This window comes from Toxoplasma gondii, chromosome VI (genome assembly GCF_000006565.2).
Source record: "Toxoplasma gondii ME49 chromosome VI, whole genome shotgun sequence".
In the NCBI taxonomy this organism is placed as follows: domain Eukaryota; phylum Apicomplexa; class Conoidasida; order Eucoccidiorida; family Sarcocystidae; genus Toxoplasma; species Toxoplasma gondii.
The window spans coordinates 281,053-307,195 of record NC_031473.1 but is presented as its reverse complement, the minus strand read 5'-3'; the positions used below and the strand labels follow the sequence as shown (position 1 = coordinate 307,195).

The 26,143-nt window shown below is 54.5% G+C and overlaps 2 protein-coding genes across 2 annotated transcripts; one reads left to right on the top strand and one right to left on the bottom strand.

The window, feature by feature from the left end:
• The first annotated feature begins 2,035 nt into the window (after nt 1–2,035).
• On the top strand, nt 2,036–8,937 carry TGME49_238895 (hypothetical protein). The gene is made up of 5 exons (XM_018780533.1): nt 2,036–3,113; nt 3,216–3,385; nt 4,155–7,847; nt 7,984–8,056; nt 8,276–8,937. Exons 1-5 carry the CDS (start codon nt 2,575–2,577, stop codon nt 8,763–8,765), a joined length of 4,965 nt encoding a protein of 1,654 aa, XP_018637684.1. The 5' UTR covers nt 2,036–2,574; the 3' UTR covers nt 8,766–8,937.
• A 691-nt stretch (nt 8,938–9,628) lies between these two features.
• On the bottom strand, nt 9,629–25,601 carry TGME49_238880 (hypothetical protein). The gene is made up of 12 exons (XM_002366499.2): nt 23,131–25,601; nt 22,593–22,738; nt 21,918–22,004; nt 21,159–21,559; nt 20,457–20,594; nt 19,688–19,798; nt 18,238–19,095; nt 17,635–17,827; nt 16,073–17,241; nt 15,614–15,694; nt 14,532–15,233; nt 9,629–14,013 (listed from the first exon to the last, which is right to left on the bottom strand). The coding sequence occupies exons 1-12, from the start codon at nt 24,966–24,968 to the stop codon at nt 10,285–10,287; spliced, it is 9,453 nt and encodes a 3,150-aa protein (XP_002366540.2). The 5' UTR covers nt 24,969–25,601; the 3' UTR covers nt 9,629–10,284.
• Between the last annotated feature and the right edge of the window lie 542 nt (nt 25,602–26,143).

The window sequence follows — 26,143 nt, the reverse complement described above, 5'->3', positions numbered from 1 at the left end:
AGTCTCTGGCTCGCAGTAACCGTAGGAACAACGTTTCTTCGAATTCATGATCTATCATACCCCATCACACGTAGCACTGGCATCTGAAAAGAAAGCACAAGGGTCACCGGGTACAGTTCTTCAGGATCTACTGCAAACTTTCACAGAAAAGTTCACTGTGGCCTGTCCACCTGCGTGGCCACAATCCGACTGTAACAACGAAAAGCAAGGCTCATAACAGAACCTCGTTCGGCGGATCAAACTGGGTCGTTCGCTCGAGCCACAGTGGAACGAAGTTCAAGAACGCTTCTGGGGATAGAAAAATCACGTAATTCCAGTCTTTGTACATGCCTCAGTTAACAAAATCATAAGGTTGGAAGGACCACCGTCAGTTGCCGCCCATACCAGTATCGACTCGACGCGCTTCCTTCAGCGTTACAGTCAGCGGTGAAGAAAATTCTGCCGTAGATACTCAACAAATCTAACAAATTTAGCATGGGGGCCCAGTTGGTTCCAGGGAGTAAGAGACAAAAGTAATATAGTCCGTTGTACGTGCCTGCAGGATGTGTAGACATCGATCAAGTAATATCGAGGAGAACTGGGAAATTGAAGACTGGAGCTCATCCGAATGACGGCTTTCCCCCCTCATTTCGGTGCCCCGTTCCGATAACCTCTGCAGTTTTTCGACTTTCTCGTGTACCCTGTTTTTTCCTGGGTGCCCTCCCTCTGCAACTATTGTTGGACAGAGCTCTGCCCCCCGCGGCGAGGCATATTAGCATGGCACACTGCACACCATTATAACGTCACGTTTCTTCCTTCGTTTACGACTAGAATGTTTACATATAGGTCTGGTGCCTGTGTGGGTCGCCTACCCACTGCTGCCTTGTGCAAACCTCACCAAGCCCTACAGACTCTCCAACTTGTGAAGGGGACACACCGGCGAGTGGACCACAGAAACAGAAGATGAACCGTCCAAACAGAGTTTCAGAAATCACCTAGCAACTCGGTACGTATGACTGGCCTTTGCTTATCAGCCTCTAGCATGGCACTGTACGCGTACACGCAACAGCATGCATATGAGCCTTCCTCACGACAGGAGCCAAGTGACGACGGTATCGTTTGCCAAGAGAAGTGTCGGCCTACCCCATCGATGGATACATAGTCAGGCCTGCAGAGGTATCGAAAATATCAAAAGACAAGCACACAAACCCCGTATACCCCCCTAAAGGACGGGTCCATAAGTTATCCTTGCACAGAGCGGTACTCTAGTACGCTGTGAGCCCGTAGTGGTCGTGATTTCCATCGCTAGATGGAAGCCTAACGCTCGGAGGGTGATACTTCGAGGCTAAGCAGGGCTTTTTCTGCTTGCTGTGACAATTTCACAACCGGGGCGGAGTTCGCCCCAAATTGTTCTCTGCCGGCTGGACGACACGTGAGACGTGACATCGATGTTGACGTCATTTCCCCTGACACGTGCACCGAGCGTTTCTGTCCAGTATTCGAGATAGTCACGCTACTCGATATAATATTAGGTACTGTGAGCGCCCCTGGTAACTCCAATCGACGATCTCCACACAGACACAGAACTTGCCACCTTCCATTTGCTACACTTATTCTCCCACACTAGAACAACTTTTCTGAAAGTCCGTTCGCCGCAAAACGCTGCCAACGTCCACCGCTATGGAACTTCTGCGTCCAACGACTGACGGATTGGCGCGTTGCCAGACGCGTGGCCATTACGCGAGGAGCGGAAAGACAGTGCCTGCGTACTGGTTTGTCTAAGAGGGGCGCACTCTTCTCGACTCCATATCTTCAGGAGGAAGCTTATCTCCTTCGCTCTGCGAATATGTGAAAAGTTTCGAGCTAGAAGAAGTATAATACCTGCCGTGTGACTGGTGTCTGCGAGACAGCATGTTTTCGAGTCGACTGTGCTCGCAGGACACAAAGCCAACAGGACACCCGCCAGCGTGCACGGACAGCCGGAGGCGGGATGCTGGTAAGGAGGATTGGCCGCTGACCCGCAAGACGACAAAGTTCCCATTATTTACGAAATGATAAATTTGCCGTCTAAAATACAAGCATTAGTTCGCAAATGAGTCACTTTCCCACTTTTTACGCACGATCCCTCATGATTTGGAGCCGCACCGCGGTGCAGTGGCTGGCCGTGAGGCAGTGTCTGAAGGCAGCGGAGAGCTTTTCCTTTCTGGTACATTTCACACCTCCTGGTGTTATATTTGAAAGACAACGCCGCGCATTTTTATCTCGTTCTTTGTTTTCAACAAGACAAGGCGTTTGACCCGCTTTCTTGGGCCCTGGGTCTCCGTCAACCGAACGACACCCGCACTGCCTCGGCAGGGCTGGCACAGGTCAAGTTCCGCTCACTGAGGCGTGCCTCTCCAAACTCGATATATATATGTACTTGCCCGTGTTTTTCTTCTGTATGACTTCGATTTTCTTCAGACACTGAACGAACAATCTTATGTCATCGCTGTTTTCCGTGGAGCTTCATAGAGTTGTCTGGCGGTGGGATGTGTAACATAGTCGGAAACCACACCTTTTGTGTTATTATCTGAAGATCTGGTAGTGTTTGGCTTGATGATGGATGTTCAGTCGTTTATCAGCGGGCTCGCTGGGGGTGTCCAGAAGCCCATTCCCACCCAAGAGATGCGATTGTTTATGCAGCAGCAACGCGCTGCGGGACCACCGGCAGCTGCGACCGTTCTCCAGGAACCGCGGGTATGGGCTCAGCAACACCACACGCAGGCCCAGAATTCCCTGCCCTTCCATGGTTGCACAAACGGAGCCGGGAGTTTTCAGCCCTTTTACCCGCAACATTCTGGTCTCTCGGGTGACCACGCATCATTTCACCTGAACCGCCAACCGGCGACGGCCATCGGTGTGCCCTGGATGTCTCAATGCGGCATGCCAAACGGCCAACGGGCAAACGGTTATTGCTTGCCCAACCACTACAATAATCCAATCGCTGATTCCAAACCTGCTGTTTCAAACGAGTGTAGACCGACACCACTTCCCGCGCCAGCTACCACGACGTCGCCGTGCGTTCAAGCGCGGTCAGTTGCCGGAGCAGGCGGTTCTCAAAGTTTTGAAGGACGGAAGAGCACAAGTCTCGAAAAGTGAGCCAAGGGACACACTCAGAGCCTCCGGAAATAGTTTTATTCGAAGTGCCTATTTCTCGTAATCCTTCCCCAACGATGTCTGCGTGTGCTGTCTTTCAGCCCTTGGCAAGACGCTCCCCGCACCACAAGTCAAATCCAGCGCGAGGCTTCGCCCTCTTTCCGCCACTTCGACTTGAAGGAACCCATGGCGATGATGGATGCGAATCAACCCTGTCAAGTGTACGCTTCGCAAAGCAGTACTCCTCCGTCGGTTACGCACATACGGCATGGTACGATTCCACGGGGGACTCCAGAGTATCAGGACCGGGAGGTGCAGTACCGGGAAGAACCGCATCAGCAGTTTCAGTACCCACATCCCTATCAGGCGCGGCCTCAGACAGGACAGCACCAGCAGTATCAGTACCTTCCCTCCTATCATATGCAAAACCAGCAGCTACGGTATCTTCCGTCGTATGAGATGCGTCCCGCGGATCAGATGCGGCATCACAGTCAGTTGCCTCACCAGAAGATTCACTATTTTCCCGCGTATCGGGTGCAACACCAGGCAGAGCAGTTTAGGCACCAGAATCAGACTCAACAACAGACAGGACAACCCCAACAGTTTCAGTATCAGCACCTGGCAGAGCAACATCAGACAGCTCAGAATCTGCATCAGACACTGAGGCATCGAAAGACTCAGAATACGCCTATGAATCAGACGCGATATCAGGCAGCGCAGCACCAGAATAAGAAACAGGCAGTGATGCGAGAACAGTTCCAGCTTCAGCGTCAATATCAGATGCAGCGCGGGCAGACAGCTGCCCCGCAAAGCTACCATGGGGTAATTCGCGGCGTTGTACCGATAGAATTGAGTCAGCTGCGGTGCCCGGCTGGCGTTCAAGGTCAGCATAGACAGGACACCCGGAAACCGAGAGGTACGCCTGTCAACAGGGCCCTTAAATAGTTACGGAGAGGGAGAAGGCTCAGGTTGGGGACGGGAAGCCACAGCAACGCACATTTAAATTGCAAACAATGTTTTCCCTGTCGTGTTACCTACAGAAGCAGATCCTGTGAACATGTCGTCTGTCGTGATCTGCAAGCCGACTCTGGCCGCTGACCGAACTCTGCCAAGAGCCCAACGAATTCCTGGAGTGCTCAATCAAACGGAATGTGGCAGGCCACAAGCACCAGACACCACGCCTCATAGAAGACTTCGGTCGTCTTCGGCTCTCCCTCTGCAGTCTTCAGGCTCGCCTGACACTCCGAATTCCGTTTTGGGAGCCAGTCGTCGTTCTCTGTCCTCTTCTGGGGCGAGAACGCGCATGAACCAAAACGATGGGTCGGACTGGACGGCCGCTCAGGGCGACGACAGTGTAAAGACGGCTGAGCAGGCGCCTAGCGGGCATGGCCGTCTAATAGAGTCGGCTGTCGAGACCTTGCCCAGTGTGAATCCTCCGCGACCGAACTTGTCGAGCAGTACACGACTACAATCATATGAACAGTGTGTCTCTGAAGAATCTGCAGGGGCTCTTGCAGCCGACACATCGGGAGTTACGGCCGGCAGTCGCAAGCCTACGATGAACGCACAGAGAATTGCCGGAAGTCGCCGGCCAGCCCCACGCACTTGTGCATCTGTGGGAACAATAAACCCGCGCAACGTGTCAAACATTGGAGAAAAGTACAAGGATCGACTTTTGAGCAGCAACGCGGAAAGAAAATGTTCTCGGCCCGAGATGCGAAAGTCGCTGTGGGAGGCGAACACCAAGACAAGGGTGTGTCCGACTACGTCTGCCTTGCCTCGCTCTGATATTGCAGCCCCGGTGACTGCCAACCCAACTCACAAGTCGAAAGCCTCACCGAATTCGACCGTCCGTGGTAGTGCTCTGAGTGGAGGCCGTTCCCGAGGAAATCGTGGCCTGAACGTCCGCTCAAGCTCTAAGGAGTCGGAGGCTTCTGACACCAAAATGTTGGGAGAGGTCAAACCCCCGACGGCGGGTGCTTTGAGTACAGATCAGAGTCGCCTGGCAGCGCTCTCACGGGCAGCAGTCGCCCCTGGCAAAGCCCTTCCTAGAGGGGTCCAAAAGAATCCTAGTAATCCACTACTTACCAGTGACAGTGGACGGGAAACTGCTCTGACGGAAAAAATTCCCCCGTCCCGGCGGGGCATTCCGACGCTGACCCGACTAGAGCTTGGAAAGCACAGTCGCAGCACCGACAGACGTCACAGTGATCTGTCAGCTAGCCACGGTCGCCTCCCGCCACTCAGTGGAAAGGTTGACGGAGACGAATGTGACATTGGTGAGTCGTACGCGCGCCGGCGCCGATACTCGATGCTTCGTCGTGGAACTGTCTCATCACCTGTATCGCGACTCGTCTCAGCTGAAGGGAACAGCCGCACCGCCGCCCGCTCTGGAACTGGCACTCGACCCCGACCAGAAACCGTGGCCGAGAGAGCTCCCAGACGTCCTGGCCTCAATTCCATTCTTCGCAACAGCAACGGAACAGACTCTCTGAAAACTCGCACATTTGGCGCCAGAAGTGGTGTATTGAGGGCAGCGGCATCTCGGAAACAGTCAGCCGGTGTTCCTTCAGGAAATGTGGAGGGAAACAGGTCACGCGAAATTTCAAGTACCGTGGGAGGACGCCGGCTCGAATCAGGAGATAGTAAAAGCACTGGAGGGACTTCGAGGTCGACATCTTCCCTCGAATCTGCCGTCCTCCCGGAAGTGTCACTGCCTCAAGATGACGACACGCACTCTGATCTTTGTGGGAAAGTTCGCGACGCACTTCTTCAGGGGTCTGGCATGGAGGAAAGCAGACTGGAAAACAGTGTTCGCTTTTCCAGGTTTGAGTCTGGGCTGGATGAGGAACCCAACATCGATGAGGACGAAGTGGTTCTCTCGGGACACAGTGACGTGACTACGGGACCGTTTTTGGGGATCGAAGTGCTTCACGAAGATCGCCGACATAGCAAACCTGCAAGTGACTCGCAAACAACGTGTCTGCATCCCGATTACAGAAGGACCCGAAGTCTCCCAGGCGAGGAGGAGATGAAAGGGGGGGCAGCGTTAAATGAGACGCGAATGATGCAGGCTTGTGGAACGGTGATGCCTCCAAACAGAAAGACTCAGAACTCCACCATGCCCGCCGTTATGAAAGATGAAACGACCGTCCAGAGCACGACACCGTCGGAAGGCGCGGCGATGTCGGAGAGATCCACATCTGTATCGCGGGGCGGATGCAGCACTCCTCCCCGAAGCGTCAGCGACGTCAGCGGTCCTCAAACTTGGGAAGTGAGCAGTGCCGCAGTCACACCTGTGGTTGAAGATGTGGTGCTCGACGACGCGTCGGTGACTGTTGTTCCCGGACGAACAGGGGCAGCTGCTGGCGTGGGTATCACCAAGCAGGGACTTCTGCGGGAAGCGCCTTTGGTCAGTGACCACGAGGCGATTTCCCAACCGGAGAGGGACTCTGCAACGATGAGTCTCGACAGAGAAGCGGCAGAATTCACGACAGGGGAACGACGCAGAGAGACTGTCTCTGCTGTCACTGAAGCAGCGCATATACTAACGAGCAACTCGTGTCACGTTCCGGGGCGAGAGAGTCGCGGAAAAATAAACCAAGCGGCCGGCAATCCGTGCCGCCCCGGGGCTGTGACACATCAGCAGCCAGGAGTCGAAGAATCAGCATATTACAGCCAGGCTCAATCAGATGTGTTGATTGCAAGCGGCGCACACCATTTAAGTGCTCCGCGAGAACAGATGTCGCTGCCGGTTGAGCAAAACACCGCAGAAATCACTGACCAGGCCTGTGCCAAAAGAAGCAAGACACCGAATGAGAAGGGCGAAGTCCGGCCTTCCACTTTGAGTGTCGAACCTTCTGCTGAATGTGCCAAGGACCAGCAGAATCCGGGCATCTTCCCACAGGCAGCTTCCAAAGCGCCTACAGGAGCATGCGTCTCACCGTTGGAAGCCTCAGCTTCCATCCCAGACAGTGCGTCCGCAGCAGCGCAACACGCACAAGCGGAGGAGCAGCTTCGGCAGCAAGTGCGAGCCAAAATCGAGCACAAATTTAGGCAACTGCAGGATGAACAGCTCCGTCAACATTGCCTAGCGCAACAGCAGCAACAATTATTGCAGCAAGTGAATCTGCGAAAGAAAGAGGCCCTCCAGCAGGCGGAGCAAAGGGCTCAGATGGTGCAACAACAAATTCATACGCAAAAATTGGGTCAAGGACTCGTGAAGGTCAGCCAAGTTCAACCAGGCACTTCAGTGACCGTGCCGGGTCCCGTCAATCACCAACACCCCAATCTCCAGCGACCTGCCGTTCACCACCTAGCTGGAATAGCCCAACCACAAGGGATAGGGGAAAGTGCCAAAAGTCTCACAGGATACCCCAATTTACGCCAACTTAGTGGAGTCCACCAGGAACCGCAGCAGCGAGTCGTTCTGCGCCCAGCCGTTAGTGAGCAGCAACTTCGCCGACCGACTCTGTCACATTCCCCTGCCCGGAGAGCGGTTCCGGAGCAAGAACGGCGTGTCGGTGGCGAAACACAGCAGAGTAATATCGCGTCCCACGAGGCCGCTGCCGGACAGGCGAGGGCTGCGGAACTTCAGCGACGTCTTGAGATCGTTCGTGAAACGAATATCTTGCGAGCTTTCTACTCCAGCGCCGAGGTTCGAACGCCGGCCTTCGCCGTCGCGGCAATGGAGGAAACACACCTCGACTGCCATGGTGACCGTGATCCACACCGTAAGTGCGAATTATGGTACTGCCGAGCAAAATTTTATGTTTCATGCGGCATTGTGGCTTCTAAGTGGTGTGCCAAGGCCTGTAGGTGACAAAAGGCTTCTTTTTGTTCCTTGGATGCGTTTGCCTCTCCCTTCAGGCCCTCTTCGTGCTCCATCAGCCAAGGGGGAACCTCTGTCGGCGTTGGCGAGGCGATATCTTCACTCTCAGAGGTACAGTTCGACTTAGAAATTCACGAGAATAGGAGACCAAAGTTGAATATGGTGTATTTTCGCTCGCCTTTCACCGTGGACAGAAACACAATGTAGGTAACTCATTCCGGCTGCACCAGAAACAGAGTTGCGAGCTGAGAGCCCTGGCGAGATACCACTTCATGATATATCGCTTCACTGTCCTGCTTCCCGTTGCGTTGTGTATGCTCTGTTTTTTAGCCTCACCGCGTCTGCTTGCCACCCAACTGGTAGACAGGAACACGAGGCGTTTGTTCGGGAGCTCTGGTCGGAGAAGCACCGCACCCAGCAAGACGAGCTGCGGCGCAATCTCGCCTTGTACCAGCAGGGCCGTCCAAACGGTCTGGCTGCTGCTGGAATCGACCCAGCCGCCGCATTCAACGCCCTCCGAGTGAGCGAGACTGCATTCCAGCAACCTACTGCAGTCTCATTCGTTGGTCCCTGTCCCACTGCTGGTGCACCCCTGCCGATGACCGGAGCCGGTTCAATTGAAGAACCGTTCCCCCTCGTGGCTCCGTCAAGCTTGGCGAGACCTGGACCATCTCCGCTTTCTGCGGGCATGTGCCACTTGCCTATGGGAGACAAAGGACGTGCAGATGTGTCTCCCATGGCAAATTTATCCCGTTTTGTACGGGAGCGACATGTGGTTGCTCATCCGGTTGTTGCGGTTGGGAACCACGTGCCTATGTGAGTCTCCGTTGTGCGTGCGTTCGAGCGAAGATTTCACCAAGAGGCAGGGGCGCCTGGGTACATCGAAGGGCCAGGGCCTCGTTCTGTCTATGCCTCACACCTTACCATGGCGGGGTAGCGAAGGCACCCCCCGAAACTTTTGGCTGCGTTGGTGAACACTCCTTCCGCTGAGGCTTTAATTCCTGAAAACCGATGACCTTTGCTGACGACAACCCGACAACGTAGATGACTGAACCGTCTGAATCGATACACGCACTTGCCCTCTTGCTCCTCCTCTGGGAGAGACACGATAGCGAAGGCCACTCGCTTATACATGAGTATGATTGACAGTCCAGCTCATGATCTTTACCGCCTAAAACAGACAATAGTCAGAAGAGAGCTTTCCTAGCTGGTCCGCACACAAATTCTGATAAAACACAAAGCTGTCGCGCGACACCCACATATATTCAGTGTAGGGCAGTAGGGACGACGAGTAACTGGAAGGTTGCATAGCCTGGCTGCAGAGTGACGCTGATTTGTCTGCATATCAGCTTTCGTCTCCTAGGTGATATGCCCTAGACACAGGTGACGCTATTATCCTGTCAGCAGATATCGAGTGCTGTCTGTGTGTTTCGCACTCTACACTGTACCTCGGAAACCCGTGGAGACTACATTCGAACATCTCAACAGTAGCTTCCTCGCCGACTGTGGTGCACAGAAATCGATGCTACGAACGATGATGGCACCGCTGCGGTGACAGCTGCATTTCTGCGTGTCAATACTTTCGCTTTTCTTGTCAGCTGTCTCTGGTGACAATGACACTCAACGAATCTTCACGTAGACCTAACTAGATTGTGGAGGGGCAACTGCTGATGCTGGATCGTTGCTCATCTGACGCATTCCTTGGGCTGAAGCGGAAGAGTCTATCAGTTCCTCTCTTTTTTCCTTCACTGTTTTTGCTTAGGCATCCAGCACGTTTGAGAAAACCCTACCAAACGCAATCAAGCTTGCTCCGCTTCGAGGTGACAAGAGAAACACGAAGGCAGCACCTTTTGCTTGTACGCAACCTGAACAATGGAGTATCCTCCCCGATCAAAAACTGCTCCTTCTCATTCCTCGATCCCCTGATTCACTGCCTAAATTGCTTGGACTATCTGCGTAACGGTTAGAAATGATCACCTTTCTCCGAACCCGCTGGACGCCGATTCGCCAGGCGGAAAAGACGCTTCTACCTGCTTTTCGACGCCAGGCTCAGACCTGTCCAATTTTTTCTCAATGTTTCTTCTTCCTCTGCTTGGCAAACTTAGCTTCCTTCGTCTTCGTAGGAGACAGGGATATTCTCTCGTCTTCCTCTACCTCTGTCTCTTCTTTCTCCTCCCTCATTCCGTGTTTATTATTTTATACCCTGAGTAACATTGCGCCATTTCTAGCTCTGCCCGCACGCGATGCTTGATCACTCGTTCTTCTCTTCCTACAAACTCTTCCTTCTTTGCTTCGGTGGTGGAACACAACTCGTGGTAACGGGAGGGGCATAAAACTCATCATACACGTTCTTCGTGCTTTCGTTTCTTCTTTAGCTGCTTCACCTTCTCCTTATCTCTTTCTGTTCCCTCTGCAGGGCTATTGGACGCGGCAGACGTATCCTGGTCCGCGACCGTAGCTGGTGTCCCTTCTTGAACTGCCCCTGTTTCCTCTCTCTTCCTCTTCTTTTTATTCTTCTTTTTCTGTTTCTCATTCATAATTGTTTCTTCCTCTAAAACCGGCGATGTTTCATAAGCCATCGGCGTGGCGTCCACTTCTTCGGCCGCCAGTTCTTGCGCCTTTGCTTCCTCGCCTGCCTCCATCAACGCTAGGCGAACTTTCTTCTTCTTCTTCTTCTTGCCGCTTTCGCCCTCACCGTGCAGAAGCTCTGAATTGGACTCCGCTTGCCTGCGGTCGTGTTCGGTTCCTCTTCTTTCTTCATCTAGTGTCACCTTTCCTCGCGCCGCCTCTTGGTTCGTGTAGGCAGCAGTTGTGCTCCCTTCACCACAGATTTCGGCGAATCGTCTCGCTTGAATTTTTCGTCCTTCTTTCCCACCCCCCTTTTGCTCTCCTCCCGTCTCGGTCGAGGCTCCTTCTCCTTCCTCCGCTTCACCAGACTGGCCGTTGTTCTGTCCGGCAACAGCTTTCTCCGCGTGTGTTCGTTTTCTCTTGGTCTTCGCTTTCTTCTCTCCGTCTTCCCCTTCCGGTTCTTCCTCTTCTCGTACTTCTCGTTTCTTTTTCTTCTTCCGTTTCTTCTTTCCTTCCTCGACGCCTGTGCAGCCTGACTCCGTCTCTCCTGCGGTTTCTTGTTCACCGCCAGCATCGAGAACCTCTTCCTCTCGCGAACGCGCCTCACCAGCGACGCGTGGCGCATTTCCTGCTTCTTCCTGCTTCTTGCCCTTGGATTTCTTCTTCTTCCGTTCCACACTCTCCTCTCCAATTCCTGTTGCTGAATCTACAGTCTGTCCCGTTCCTCTGAAATACACTTCTTCACTGGCCAAGGCAAGTTCCTCTGTTCTACAAACGGCAGACGCGGAGTCTTCGCCGGCAGGATCGCCTGCCACCTCCTCGACCTTTCCTTTCTTCTTTCTCTTCTTCTTCTCCGTCGCATTCTCTGACGTCGGCACGCCATGTGATGTTTCGACGACAGGGGCTGTCTCGTCTGTAACGTCGGGTCGATCTTCAGGGGGGGATCCCGGAGCTGTCTCCGTTGCCTGTTCTCCAGCAACCGCATCCTCCCGGAGGCATTTTGGTTTCCTTTTCCTTTTCTTCTTCCGTTCTGTTCCTTCTTCATTCGCCGACTCAAGGCCTCGGAGAGCATCGCGCAGCTCCAGTGTTCCTGCGGACGAATGGCCTTTTGCTTCGCTCGCCAATTTCCGCCCCTTCTGCTTCTTTTCCCCGGTTCTCCACTCTTCCTGTTCCAACAGAACCGGTCTGCTCTCTGGTGACACGCCTCTCTCGCTTCCAGATTCTGCCCTCTCAGCGATAGCCTCCACATTCTTGGACGAAGCTTTTCCCTCTTTCTCCTTCTTTTTCCGATATTTCTTCAAATCTTCTTCGGCCGCGTCTACCTGCTCATCCCCTGATCGTCTCTGTTCGCCTTCTGCTCGCTTTTTCCTGAGCTTCGGTTCCACTGGTTCTCCCGCCCCTATCTCAGCCAAATTGCCTCCGCTTACGCTTCCTTTTATCGCTTCTTCTTCCAAGTGCTCCCTCTCTTTCTTCTTCGACGTCTTCTTCTTTCCTCGTTCTGCAGTACCCGGCTGATCCACCGACGCGGTGGAGAGAACATGACCGTCGTTGTCGCTTGGCGCCTCACCTGTCTGTTTCTGTCCTGCACCGCGACAAACCGTCTTCTTTGACGCGCCGCCTGAAGCAGGCGATTCGCCCTCTCTTTCCTCTTCTTCCTCCGCCGCAGGCTCCACCTTTTTCAGGCCACTCTCGGAGACGCTCGGCTCTTCAGACTGGCGCCGCAAGTCCGTCTCCACATCGCTGTCCCCCTGCGTCTTGGCTGCTTCCTGTCTGCGTCTCTCCTTCTTCTTTCTGCGTTCCTCGCGTTTCTGTTTCTCGTGGAGAAGCATCTTCATCAGCGCCTCCTGCGTGCGCTGGACTTCCGCTTGCTGTGCCTTCAGCTGTTCTTCTCTCTCTCGCAGGGAATGCAGCACACGGTCAAGCTGGGAGACTTTCCGGTCTTCTGACCCCAAAGAGAACGGCGAGTCGCCACCCAGTTGCGTTCCTTGGACTCCACACTCTGAGCGATATGCCGTCGGGGAGGCCGAAGGGCGGGGAGGCTGGAGGTACGAAGAAGCGCTGAGCAAAGACGGAGAAAGAGCGGAGGGGGAGAACGACAGGGGAGACTGTGAGGAAGTCCCAGACGACGAGGAAACCGAAGAAGAACCCGGAGACGAGCTTCCGCCAGTTTCGCGGAGACACGGAAGGACACAGATGGACGGCAGTCTCTCCTCAACTTCCCTTTGCCCTGCCGAAGAAGAAGGAGCCATTTTCTGCTTGTGACCTGTTGTCGCTTTGCCGGCATCGCTCTTGTCTGCCGCTGGATGTGGGTGCTCCGCTTCTTCCGGTGCTTCTTGTTCGTGGTGCTCTGCGTCCCTGGCGCGCTTCTCCAACCCCTTCTCTGCTTTGTCTTTCTCTCCCTTTTTCTTTCGTCTCTTCTCTCCTTCGTTCTTTCCACGTTTCTCTCCTGTCACCGCAGCTGTTTGGTCCACTTCCGTCTCGTCGCTCTGATGCGTTCCTGCGTATCCACCGGCTTCCGTCTCCCTTTCGGCCTCTGCTTCGCCTCTGTCCCGCACCAGACATGCTTCTTCCTCTTCTGCGTCGCGGCTTGCTTCTCGCTCACTCGCCTCGCCTGAGGCTTCTGGACCGCCCTCCGGGCTTCTCGAAGGGCAAGTCCCTGAAGCCGCGACCTCAGCAAGCGCTTTCTTCTCCGGTTTCTCCCCGCTTGGCATGCCACGAATCCCGGAGGGTGGCCGAGAAGGAAACCCTGCGAAAGCGTCGACAGTGTGTCTTCGTTTCAAGCGAGTTTTAGTGACTTCTGTTTCCTGGCGAGTTGCTTCTCTCGCTTCTTCGCCATCCACGCTCTCGTCGACTGCATCTGCGCTTCTTCGCCTCCCATTCCTTTTCCCCGATTTCTCTCTGTCGCGAAAGCACTGAGCTTCCTCTGTCTCACCCTTCTCGCTCTCCTCGATCTTCTCGTTCGCGTCGTCCGCCCCCGCCTCGCCGTCGTGTTCCTGGATGACTCCGAGGGACAGCGATGGCATCGAGGTCGAGACGATGAGCAGGGAGGCGTCTGCGCCGCCTGTCCCTCGCTCCTCCGACCGAGCAGAACTCAGCTGCCGCTTCCATCTCTCTTCGCAGCCGTCAACGACCCTGTTCGCTTCGCTCTCCACTTCTGTGCCCTTGAATCCCGCACTCGAAAACGCGACAGACGGCGACACGAAGGAAGCCGCAGGTGTGAGAACAAAGTTAACTGGCACTGGCTCGGTAGGCTCGCCCACAATTGCGAGCGTCGGTGGGGACGCGAGAGGGTCGCGCTGTCTCTCCTGCGGCTTGGCCAGGTCCGTCAGAGGCGGAGACTGACTCGGCATCAAGAACGGAGACGCCGCTGCCGAGACAACCGGCGAAGCAGGCGCGGGCCGATACGCTTGAGAAGACAAGAAAATGTCGAGCATCGACGCCCGACTTAGACACGACTGGTGACGAAGAAGACAAAGATTCGATTGGGAGAGAGCTTCATCCTGAAAAAAAAAGACACAGCACTTCCGTGCCCATACATGTTGCCCATATATATATATATATATATATATGTATATATGTATATTTGTATATATGTGTGTGTGTATATGTTTATGTGTGTATATGTTTATCTGTGCATGTGCATGTCTCCGTCTGCTTGGCGTGCTTTCACTTTGCTCAAAACAGCGCAGCCTGTGAGCGTCTCGTCGTCCGTCGTGGGTGGCTCTGCCACAGCCACGCCATTTTTTGTGCATGCAATTAGAAGTGCATTTCTTCTCAGGTATTATCCCCAAACGCGTCAAAACGCTTTTTCGTGGAAGGACTCGGCCCTCCCTTCAGCACCCGAGAGGCTCGCGCATACATCTCAAAACGCCTGAAGTCTCTCATTTTGTCTCCTTGGATGTGTGCCGTTCCTCCTTCCCCGCATTTGCGCCGACGGCGCAGTTCTGTGTGTCCAGATCCAGATCGCTTCGGAGACTCGAGGCGAGTTCGCCTTTTCCTTTCCTGCTCTTTTCCTTACCCCGACTGCATCCACCTCCAGCTCGAGCTGGTCAGCTATGCTGGCAGCGACCCGCGGCGCCAGAAAGGAGAACTCGCGTTTGGCCTCTCGGACTCTGGAACGCCGCAGGGAAGGGCCGACGTTTTTTGGGATTTGTCCGGGACATGTTGACGAGGAGTCGCAGGACGACTGCGCATGAAGGTGTCTCCTTGCCTGCGTCTCTTGGTCGCCCGCTTCGTCCGCGGTCATGGTTTCTGGGTCTTCTCGCTCGGAAGACGGCACCGGCAAGGCTCGCTCAGTGCGACCGTCACTCTCTTCTTCTCTGTCTTCTTGGAAGTCTCTCTCCTCCAATTCGCGTTCTTCGTCTGAAAAAAGCGCCGAGAGACTGTCCCACTTGCCGTCTCCCCAGCCTTCGTCATCGCTCTCGTTTCCGATGCATCTTTCGTCGTCTCCTTCTTCCTCTTCGCCTTCTTCCTCTGCGTCTCCCCGTTCTCGCTCGCGGCCTTCACCGCAGCCCCCTTCTTCGCCCGTTGCCACAGCCGCTTCCCCAAGCTCTGGTGACCCAGAGGCGAAGACGCCGTCGCCTTCGTCTGTCCTGCCTGTCTCTGCTTCTTCGTCAAAGCCCTGTCTCTTCTTTTCGCGCACACCTGCCAGTGTCGCTCTGCGTTCTTCTCGGAGCTTCGCTGCGCCACTCGACGAGCCTGCGCGCTGTCGAACTTTCGCCTGCGTGAGACGAGAGAGCCGGGCAGAGGAAATCGAGGAACCCAAGTGAAAACCCACGGAGTGCCAAAGAGGACGGCAAGCAGCAGACAAAGCGCGGCAGCAACACAAGAGCAAACGAAATTAAAGGGGAGGAAAAAGATGTAACGCAGACAGCCACTACGTACACGCACAAGAGAAAACGTTGTGTCCTCTCTCGCGTCCTCTGTTCTAAAGCCCGATGACGCAGGATTGGCGCTCGACTTTGTCAGTCGCCTGGACGAGGGAACGGGACCCCGAGGCTGAAAAAACATTCTCTCGCTGTTCTCTCTTGTTCGCTTTCCCTCCTGTTCTCGGCTCCCTTCACCTGCCGACATGGCTGATTCCTAAGCTCCAAGGCTTACTTCCAGTTCTCTGCTGACGCTCGCGAAGCCGAGAGAATCCTGAACGAGCTGCTGGAGGGCACCCATCTCCGAGGTGGCAAGCTGCAGAAAAACAGAGACAGGGGCGGTAGCAGACAAGAACGGAAAAGGACTGGAGATTCTAGCGGGAGAGAGACTCACAGAGACGCCCAGGAAGAGACACGACTGCCGAAGCAATAACGCAGAGAAGTGAAGAAAACAGACGCAGAAGAGAGGGAGGAACGACGCGCCCATCAAAGTAGAACATCGCGAGGAAACGCACACACACACACACACACAAGCGAGAACCAATCCACGAAGGCACTCCGTGGGGGAGGTCACCAAGAAGTCCCCGAGAAAAAGCCGAGGCATGCAGAGTGTAGAAAAACGCACAACCTGGGGCTTGAAGTGGCAGGAAACCCAAACAAAAAACGAAGAACGTTCCACTGGATCCAGACGAACCTCGCGGCTCAAATTGTGCTGGGGCTGTTGTGTCACAATCGGAGGAGTGTGGTTTGCGGACTTCTCCGCAGTCAACGAGGGAGTTGGGTTTTCATCGTCCAGCTCGCCTTTCTCCTTCGTGCCGCTCGCCGCGTCTTCATCTCCACCTGCCGCGCATGAGGCTCCGGCGCCCTGCGTTTTCTTGTCCTCTGCTCCTGCGGGGACTGCAGGACCTGTTGCTTTCTCTCCTTGGTTTGCCTCCTCTTTTTCCGCGTCCGAGTCTGTGCCTTCCTCGTCAACGGTCAGGAACAGGACGCCTGCGTCGTCAAGATCCTCTTGTCCGTTTTCCTCCCCTTGAGAGCGACGCGAGGGTGCCTCTTCGTTCCTTAACTGCGCTTCCTCAGCCCTCCTCAGTTTTTCTCCCAAGTTCTGGGCGGCCGCTGTAGGCTCCAGAGACGGACTGCTCACACTGCGTGCGTCCTGTCTTTCCTCCTGGTCGGCAGGCGACTTCGCCGCACTCAGGCCTCTTTGTTTCTCTCTGTCTGGCTCTGCGCCTTTGTCGGTCTCGCCGTCGGGGTCTCTGCTGTCCGGGCCGTCGGTGCCCTTCTTCTTCTCTTCCTCGCGCTGCATGACGAAGGCGACGACGGCGCTCCAGTCCCGATATTTGTTGGCGATGAATCTCCCGGAGTGGCGAAGCAGGTAGCGGTCGAAGGGGAAGAAGGCGTCCAGAGGGTCGAAGAGCCACAGAACGTCGCTTAGAAGGTCGTTTGAGGACACCGCGTCAACCTGGGAGATGCGCTTCCCCCTCTCTTTTTCGTCTTCTCCTCTCTCAGCTTCTCTCTCTTCGCGTCCCTCCTCTTCCTCCTCGTTCTCTCCAGCGCTGGACCGGTAGCACGACGACGGCGGCGGGTCTCGTAGCTGAACTTCCTTCAAAGCGTTTTCGAAGTCGCTGCTCGAATCTAGACTTCCCACGCGTCTGCATGCAGCCACGAACTCGCGTGCAATACCGCGCTTGATGTGCATCAGGGGCCGCAGCGGGGAGGTCAGCAGAGCAGCCACCGACGTATTCCTCTCCTTCAGAAACGCCAGAGAGGGCGCCGACTTCGCCAGAGCATCCAGATGGTAACACAGGATGTAGCAGCAGCTCTGGCAAACCGTGTAAAACAGCGCCAAAGGCGACTCAGGGTTGTCTGGGGAACACAGGGGAGAGGACAGTCGCAAGAAAACACCTGTCTCAGTCGTGCAACGTTTCATCAACAAACAATGCGTCCCGACAGCTCTCCCCAAAACGCTCACAAACATATACACAGACGTGGTTACGTCTGCTTGTCCAAAGAACTGTTCATCTCTACACACAGAGCTATTCGTTCACTGGCTTCTCCAGCGACCTCTCAATGTACCTAGTCATACCTGTCGATATATCTGCTTCAAAGTCACGCCTCTCTCTGTGTCTACATATCCCCCTACGTACACATCTGTCGATGGATATATACACACAGAAAGTAACTTCTCTCTCTCTCAATATATATATATATATGTATACATGCGCAAACTTAGGATGTGAGAACGTTGTGTCGCCTTACAGACGGTTTGGTGTTGGGCTCTTAGAAGGCCAAGAAGTCTTTGTTGTTGTCTGGGTGCGTTCGGCGTTCCAGTCATGAGGAAGCCCCGATGAAGGAGCTGGAGAAAGTGGTGGAGAGCGAGACGGACGAAGCGCGGCGGAACGAGGAGCGCTCGACAGAGGAAGGAGGAAATGTACACCGCCGAAATGCGTCTCTGAGAAGAAGAGAAAGGAGCCAAGGCAAACGCGCAGCGCACCGGCACCGACATTGAAACGCGTTGCACCAGCGAACAAAGAAGAACCGTCAGGGGAGTTCGAGGAAGCGAGACAGGACAGAACAAAAGAATAGTCTGCGAGGCAGCTGCCTTCCTGCCAAGGTGTCGGCTCCCGCCGAACGTTGCCAACAGCAGGGAAACAACAAGCACGACTGTGCCAGCTTCTTTTTCGATCTGTTCTTTGTCTTGCCCAGGCAAAAGCACCTCACCAGGAGAAGAGCAGAAGGAGAGAGAAAGAAACCAAACTGAAAAGACGTCCGGTCACGCTTTCACGGCCGTTCCCTCCGGGTCCCGTCTGCACTGCGCGGTCTCTCTGTTCGGCGGGATTCGAAAAGCCGTTTTCTCTTTACCAGCAGCATGTGTTGTTGTCGGTCGAAGAGCATGCGGAAGAGAAGCGACATGAGGCGACCGGCCCACTCGACTCGCAGGTTGGCGAGGTAGAATACGAGGAACTGGACGTATTTGCACTTGTGGACAGGGAGCACGACTTCGACGAAGACATCCATCAACTCGTAGACGAGGACGTCTGCTTCAGTCAGCGGTTTCTTGTCCCTGCGAGTCTCGCGACTACGGTCGCGGAGCCCTGGTGGGCCTCGGGCCGCGTCCGGGGGCCATGCCGGCGCCGGAGACAGCGCCGGAGACAGGAGCCTCCGCGGATCTCTCGGCGCGAGCGTCGTGTGTCTGCTCGCTGGGAAAGCCGACGGTCCACCTCGAGGCGACGTTGACGCGAGCTGAGGAGACGTCACTGCCGGCTGGGGAGACAGAATGCTTTGTGGGGAGAAGGGCGAGGGACTGTCTCTGCGTTCCTCGCTGCAGCTGCGCCGCTCGGAGTCGCCCCGGGGGTCCTTCTCGCTCGTGCCTGTTCGCTTCTTCTCCTCCTTCGGCTCGTCATCGACACAGGGCGAGTAGTCCGCCACGGAGGAGCGCGAAGAAGGCGACCCCACACTCTCCCGCTCGTCTTCCTCCTCTCGATAAGCGCCCGGAGGCGCAGGCTTCCCTGAAAGCTGTGGAATGAAGCACTGCAGAAAGGAGAAGGAGACGCGCATGAGGCCGTCCAGCTTCGCCGCCATGATGTCGATGTCCTCTTCACTTCGGACCTTCTCGTACATCAAACAGAACCACTGCGGCTCACCCAAAATGCTCTGAACGACGCTTGGCGCAACTGCGCCCTTCTCCAGTTGACGTGCAAGAAGCGCCAACTGTTCGCGCTGAAAAAAGCACGCAACATATCCGGAAGCGAGCATTGCGCGGGGCCAGGCACTTCAACAAGGGTACCCGTGACACGCACATGCATACATATATATATATATATATGTATACATATATATATATATATATATTTATATATTTACATACGTGGAGAGACACATATGCGTATATCTACATGGGTGCGCGTATGTTAATGCAAACATATTCAGCTACGCATATAGGAAGTTGCCGAATGGAATTTCCCGGCAGGATGGAAGGGACGAAAAGCGAAGAAACACTCTGTCTGCTTCTCTCTTTCAGCAGCGGCGTATTGCCCATCCCTCCACGTATGAGAACAAACATGCAGACACCCCTAATCATACATGTATGTGTGTGCATCCACTCTTGCGGATGACACCTAGGGTCGTAGAAAGCTATCTCTCTTATCCGGTAAAAGCACAAGACATAGCAGCTATGAGCTATGAGTGCTTGCCTACCCATATATATATATATATATATGTATATATAGATATATACATACTAAGTCTACTCTGAAGAGCGAGAGAGGAACGGAGACACGCTTCAGTGTGTAGATTTCGCGTGCTTCCTCACCTTCCAGACTTGCATTTGTTCGAGGTCGATCGAGTTCGGGTCTGCCAGTTTAATTTCGACATCGATGCTCGTCATTTTGCTCACCAGCAGCTTCCACAGCAACGCTCGAATCTGTCGAAAACCGCAACCCAACACCACTCGAGAAAGGAAAAGCACAACTGAGAGACGAAAAATCCTGACCGCCATCTCAAGGCCGGCGCATGCAGAAAAACATGTTGTATTCTAGGGGAAAGATGGACTTGCCCACGACTATTGAACTAGACGTACACCTCTCCATCGATACGTCTCGACATCTGCACTTACCCATATATATATATATATATATATATCCCTATAGTTAGTTGTATCTCACCATCTCCATATACCTGTGCTCATCTATGTCTATCCCTACCGCCATATATATACGCATATATATGCATAAATATACATGTATATCTGCCAGTGTTCTGCTTTTCTGAGGGGTTATAGGTTCACACTGGGGAAACAGACAGGTAGGGATTCTGTGAGATCCTTGTTTGTGTCTCGATAAGAGTGGTAAATGAAGAGAGGACTCACACACGACACCCCAACCAAAAACAGAGAGACATGCCATCCACTAAGAGAACAACAGCGGAGATATCCGGGTACACCGAAAAATGGCCGTTTCTGTCATTTTTTAAAGCACACAAGACGCTCCGTCTCTCCCGAGGGTTCTCCTTTCGTTCCTGGCAAAGTGTTCAGGAACAGCCAAGATTGTGCAAGAACAAAGCGAAGAGAGAGCGCGGCTGACCTGTGGAACATGCTGGGAAATCCATAGAAGATTCTTTGTGTAGGCGACAAGGGCGTCGACTGAGAAACGCAACGGCGGAAAGTTGCGACGCAGCGCTTCGTGCAAATGGGCGACGCATCCTGGAAACGCCTCCGCGAGCTGAAGACATCGAACAACATCCACAGAGACACTGAGAAACATCGAGATATCCACACAGTTTCTTTCCACCTTGCATGCACACTCCCATACATGTAGAAGGACATATTCATTAATAGGCCATTGTGCCGACAGCAAGACGGAGCAGAGAGGATTCCAATGTCGGCAAATCGTAGAAAGAATTCAACCCCAAAACGCGGAAATCCTCCCCCAAAACAGAGCCACCAGCGACACGGCAACCACACACATGCATACACACATCCATGTATATATATATATATATAAATATAAATATACATACGTGCAGACATTGGTATTTGAGCACCTGCGTCTCTGCGCACTGTGTCTCGTTGTGTCTACATGCCTTTGTGTGGTTATGTCTACATGAATTCTTATGCGGTATTTGTTGCCGAGACGAGTATTTACCCCTCAGCACATATGCTGGAACCACACCCGTCCACGGGGATGCACACAAACACACATACACATACATGAATGCATGTGGAGGGTCTGTTCTCCTGTTTATGGATGAGGAGACTTGCCTTCAGTCCTTCAGTCTGCTCTCACCTGCTTCAGAATATGGCAGATAAGGCGATCAGCCTGCGAATCATCTTCCAGCATATTATCCACGCATCGCACGTAGCTGAAATCCTCGCATTCCTCTTGGACGTCTGTCTGTTCCTCTGCCTTGGTCTGCCCTTCTTCCCGTTCCTCTTGTTCTTCCCTCTTCTCGCCTGGCTTCTGATCGGATCCAGCCAGCGCCGCGGCTGCTCGCTCTCCCGCGTTCTCGTCTGCGGTCGCTACGCCCTCTGGGGTGACAGTCCCTGGGGGGGGAGACGCGGAAGACGAGGAGGAAGACGAGGAGGAAGACGAGGAGGGCGAAGCGTGGATTGTCCGCCGAATGAAGAAGCACCGTGTGGCGCGAAACTTCGGATTCGGGTGGGTGGAGACGAAGAGCCCAGAGAGGTCTGAAGGAAACAGGACAGCGAGAAAAAGACATGATCCGAGAACGAAGAGACACAAGAAACAGGCGTATGGCATGTAGCAGGGAGAGCGGGGAAGGAAAGCCACTCGAACCCCAGGGAGGCGAAACGGAAGCGAGGCACTACGCGAACGCTCTCCTCTTCTGCCGAGAGCTTCTCTCGCGAGAACAGCCGGCGAGGAAAAGCACAATCGCACTTTAAATCCAGGAAAGACAGACACGCAGGATCTAAGCCAGCAGGCCAGTAGCCGCGCCCCCCCCCCCGATCTTCCCTTGAGACAGTTCCAATGCCTCTGTCCGGTGCCGCACTCTTCTCTCATCTCTCTCCAACTCCAGGGGCGTACTTTGCATTTTTCGCTTCGCCTTTGGGTGGAATTCGAGGACGCCCTTCACCAGCTCGAAGTCGTCTCCACGCAGTTCTTCTTCGTCGTCTGCACCAATCACACAGTGAGCCAAAGTGTCTCCTTTCGAGGTGTGCATGCAGAACAAGGGGGAATTCCACGCAGTGCATGCAGCGACATCGACGTGGCGAGACACAGAGTTCGAGGCACCGGCAACGCTCGCCTTCCAAAAACAGAGACACCAAAAGAGAGACGCGGGGCACCAACAGACGCTGTGGACGCAGATTGGCTTAGGAGCCCAGCGGGAGGAGAGGGGACAGTTCGCCAGGCCGCAAAGACCGAGAAAACCGACGAAGGCCAACGCAGCAGAGCGACCTATTTAGGAAGCGGAAAAGAAGAAGCGAAACGAATGACACGCTTGTGGAAGGAGAGAGCCGCAAATGTGCAGAAGAAAGGGACAGGAAACGACACCATGGGAGAGAGGAACCACCACAAGTGAGGAAGCAGCGGCTTCCCAAAAGAACAGACTGACAAATCGGAGTAGACGAACAAATCAACGTCGACAATATTATTCACTCCAGAAACGTATCCACAGTTCACCCCTCTTCTCCAATCTATTTTCCCTCTCTTTTCTTTCTTCCCTCTGTTTCACTCTGTCTTCGACTTCTGTCCTCGTACCACATGCTTGCAAGATTTGGCGGAGACGAGACTTGAGGGCAACTTTGTCGGCGAAGAAAAACTTTTCGCCGATTCGTATTCCCCCTGTCGTGCCTCCTGCAGGCTCGCCGCCTCCCTCCTCTCCGGCGGCTTTGTGACGGTGAGGTCTGGCAGAAACAATCATCCGAAAAGCTACCACCAAATGCACTCGACTACATCAGCAGACAAGAAAGTAGACACCTTCACGTCTGCGCAGCGCTACTCCACATGCATACCTAGATGTACACAGATACATTCCCCCACGCATGCACGCACATATAATATATATATATATATATATAGATATAGATATAGAGATATCCACGCAGATGCGCCTGGAGAGACACAAACTCGAGGTTCGAGACACATGTATGTTCACGATCATCATAAGCATTCACGGATATATCTATATCTATATCTATCTATATATCTATATATATATGTATATATATATTTTGTGTCTGACCGCTTCCAGAGCTGTATATGGGTGTTTGGTGTGCCGTGTGTTTGTGCTGTTTACTTTTCTCGGAGTTGTCCGACGAGGATGTCGACGGAAGTGTCGACTCCGTTTCCGCCTCGTAGGCTGAGAATGTCCAGAAGGGTGGTTTCGAATTCCTCGAGTTGGTCGGTCTGCCCCTTCCTTTCCCGGTCCTCTTCTCGCTTGCCCGTACGCGTTTGTTCGCTTTTCTCGTCGGTGTGTCTCCCGACTGGACGGAAGAACGAGACTTCGCCTTCTTCGTCTTCGCCCAGTCGGAGATCTCTCTGGATCTGCTGGTCCTGCTGGATTCGCCTGGAAACTTTTCCCGCTGCGAGGAAGTCAAAGTGCAGCAGAAAACTCTCGAGAAGGGGAGTGAAGCGGTCGTCGTCGAGGCCTGGGCGCTCAGCTAGCCAGGCGCCCAGCCGCAGGACAGAGGCGTTTCCGCCGAATGGCGAAGGAGGCGGCGGGAAGAAGAAGGACGACGCCGCTGGCTTCTCCTGTCGCGTCGGACCTGACGTGAAGAGCTGCGGCGCATCGGAGACGCCTCTCGAGCTCCCAGACCTGTCGCCTTGGCCTCCTAGGCGGCCTCCAGGCGGCTTCTCGCTCTCTTTCAACAGAGGCGGGAGCGGACTGTACGGAGACAGAAGGTCCGGAGGCGGAGACAGCACGTCCGTGCATGCACTCGGCGGCGAGAAGGGGACAGAGCCTCGGCGTCCGGACCTGCGCTCCGCGGCCATGGGCGGAGACAGCAGGGAAAACGCGGGTGGGCGCTCCGCGCCCTTCAGACGCGGCGAAGGCCCACACGCCGGAGACAGCACGAGGTCTGGAGGCGGAGACAAAACGTCTGACGCTGTATTGGGAGGCGAGAAAGGCAGCAGCGAAGAGGCGCCTCGCGGCCGCTCCAGTGCAGAGACCGGCGGAGACGCCCCAGGAAACGAAGGGTGGACAGAGATCGCTCGCGTACGTCGCAGACCCACCGCCGGCCCCAGCGGATAAGAAGAAGAGAAGGGAGTCGAAGAAGGAAAAGCAGACGACGGCGGGTCTGCGGTTGGGCGCAAGAGAGGCGTCCCGCTGGTCTCGCCGGGAGGAGAGAGAGGGGGAGAAGAGCGCGAACAAGCCGAAGAAGAGAAGAGGCGCGCGTCGCCCACGGAGGCGCGAGAACGGGATGCGCTGGTAGAAGAGCAAGAAAGAGTGCGTCGTGCGAAGGGCAACTGCGTGTCAGGGGACCGACTCCGACGAGATGCTAACGAAGGCGAAGACGCCCGCGAAACGGTGAATCGAGCACCGGGAGAGCTGGGCGGATCTGGGAAAGACAACGCGGTGTCGTCGTCTTTCGGGGAGTCCTTCACCGTCGTTCGTCTCTCTCGAGAGGCCGCCGAAGCTCTCGACACTTTGGCGTCCTCTTCGTGAAAATCCACGTTCGGCGAATCTGCGCCTTGCTCTGGAATGGAAGAGACCGACATGTGCGACCTCGCGGCCTCCAGAGACCCCCGCCTTTGTTCGTCTTGTCCTTCGCAAGCAGATGCTAAACTGCCTGCTCCTCTTTCTCCCTCCTCGACCCCTTGCTTCTTTTGCAAGGGTACCGAGCTGCGGTCTGCGAGCGACTCAAGAGACGCTGGCCGAGGTGCAGAAGGGAGAGAAGAAGGAAGAGAAAAAAGGAGAGCAGAGAGGCGAGACTGAGAAGAAGAGAGCTGTGGAGAAGCAGGGAGAGAAGGACACATTCGACCCTGTGCGCTGTCTGCGGGTCCAGTGACAGGAGAGGGTGGGAAGAGGGAAAACGAGGAATCCAAAACTGTTTCGTTATCGCTACTCCGACGAGAGCGTCGCCCCCCGCGATCCTGCAGAAGAGTTCCCAAGGACTGCCGCGGCGCCCCCTCCATCTTGGCCGAGGAAGAAGACAAGAGACATGGAAGCACGAGATACGGAAGTAAGAAAAAGGAAAGGAGGAACTGACAACGAGAGGTCACGACGACGGGGACGACGAGGGTAAAGAGTAGGAAGGAAGGTTTGACGAAGAGAAGAGTCGGGACTGAGGACGGCAAGGAAGGACAAAAGGTGAGTCCTCAAAAGGGAGAAAAAGAAAAGAAAGGTTAAGAGAAAGGGTTATGGTGCCAACGAGGAAGCGGGAGAGTCTTGGACACTAGAAGGCTCTTTTTCTACCTCGCGCCCACCGTCCATCAAGGCGTCACTGTTGCACCACAGGGAACCGGCGAAGCCACGAGACAGAAGAGGAGAAAAACGCAGGAGAAGGGCAGAAGAAATCAAGGAGATACGAACGCTCGAGCACGCTGGACTGAGGAGCGTTGAGGGGAGCCGCAGCAAGGTACACTTTCTTTCAAGAGCCGACGAAGCAGCGAAAAGTCGCGGGAAAGGCAAGCAGGCGAGCAGACCGGCAGACGCGGGATGGACGACAGAGGAGCGAGAGAATCAGCGGAAAGGAAGGAGAGAAGTGGCGTGGAGATCAGGGCATCAGATCGAGAGCAAGCGAAGGAAGCAGGGAAACCTAAGATCTAAGACTATCGAGAAGTAAAAGCCAGAAAAGAAACTCAGGCCGTCCCACGAGGTGTCTCGATGGGGGGCCAGCGTCGGCATGCACGCGTAGGCTGGCAACAGGCGACGGGAGACACGAAGAAGAACAGGGGGAAGAAATTCACAGTTTCAATCTCCTGGCCTCTCTGGACTTCCCAAGGAGACATCGTCTCGCGAGTTAAGACGAAACAGTCGCGGAAAAGGTGACAGAACAGGGGAGACTTCGCTCTACACAGCCGCCTCGAAAAGCCGTCTCTCTGCATCTCGAAAAGCTCCCTCCATCTGCTAGGTCTGTTTTTCGACCCGACCATTTCCCTGCTCTCCGTGTGGCTGGGCGCGAGGCAGTCTCATTCACTTTCTCTCTACTTCTTGCAGAGCGCTTCGGCTTTCTGTCGGCGTTTCTCAGAGCTTCTATTTACTTTCGTTGGGTTTCCCCGCGGACCTCTTCTTCCTGCCACTGCACGCCTCGAGAGTTTCTCCCGTCTCTTTCCTCTCGGGTTCGTGCAGTGAGTTTCAGAGAGAAAGT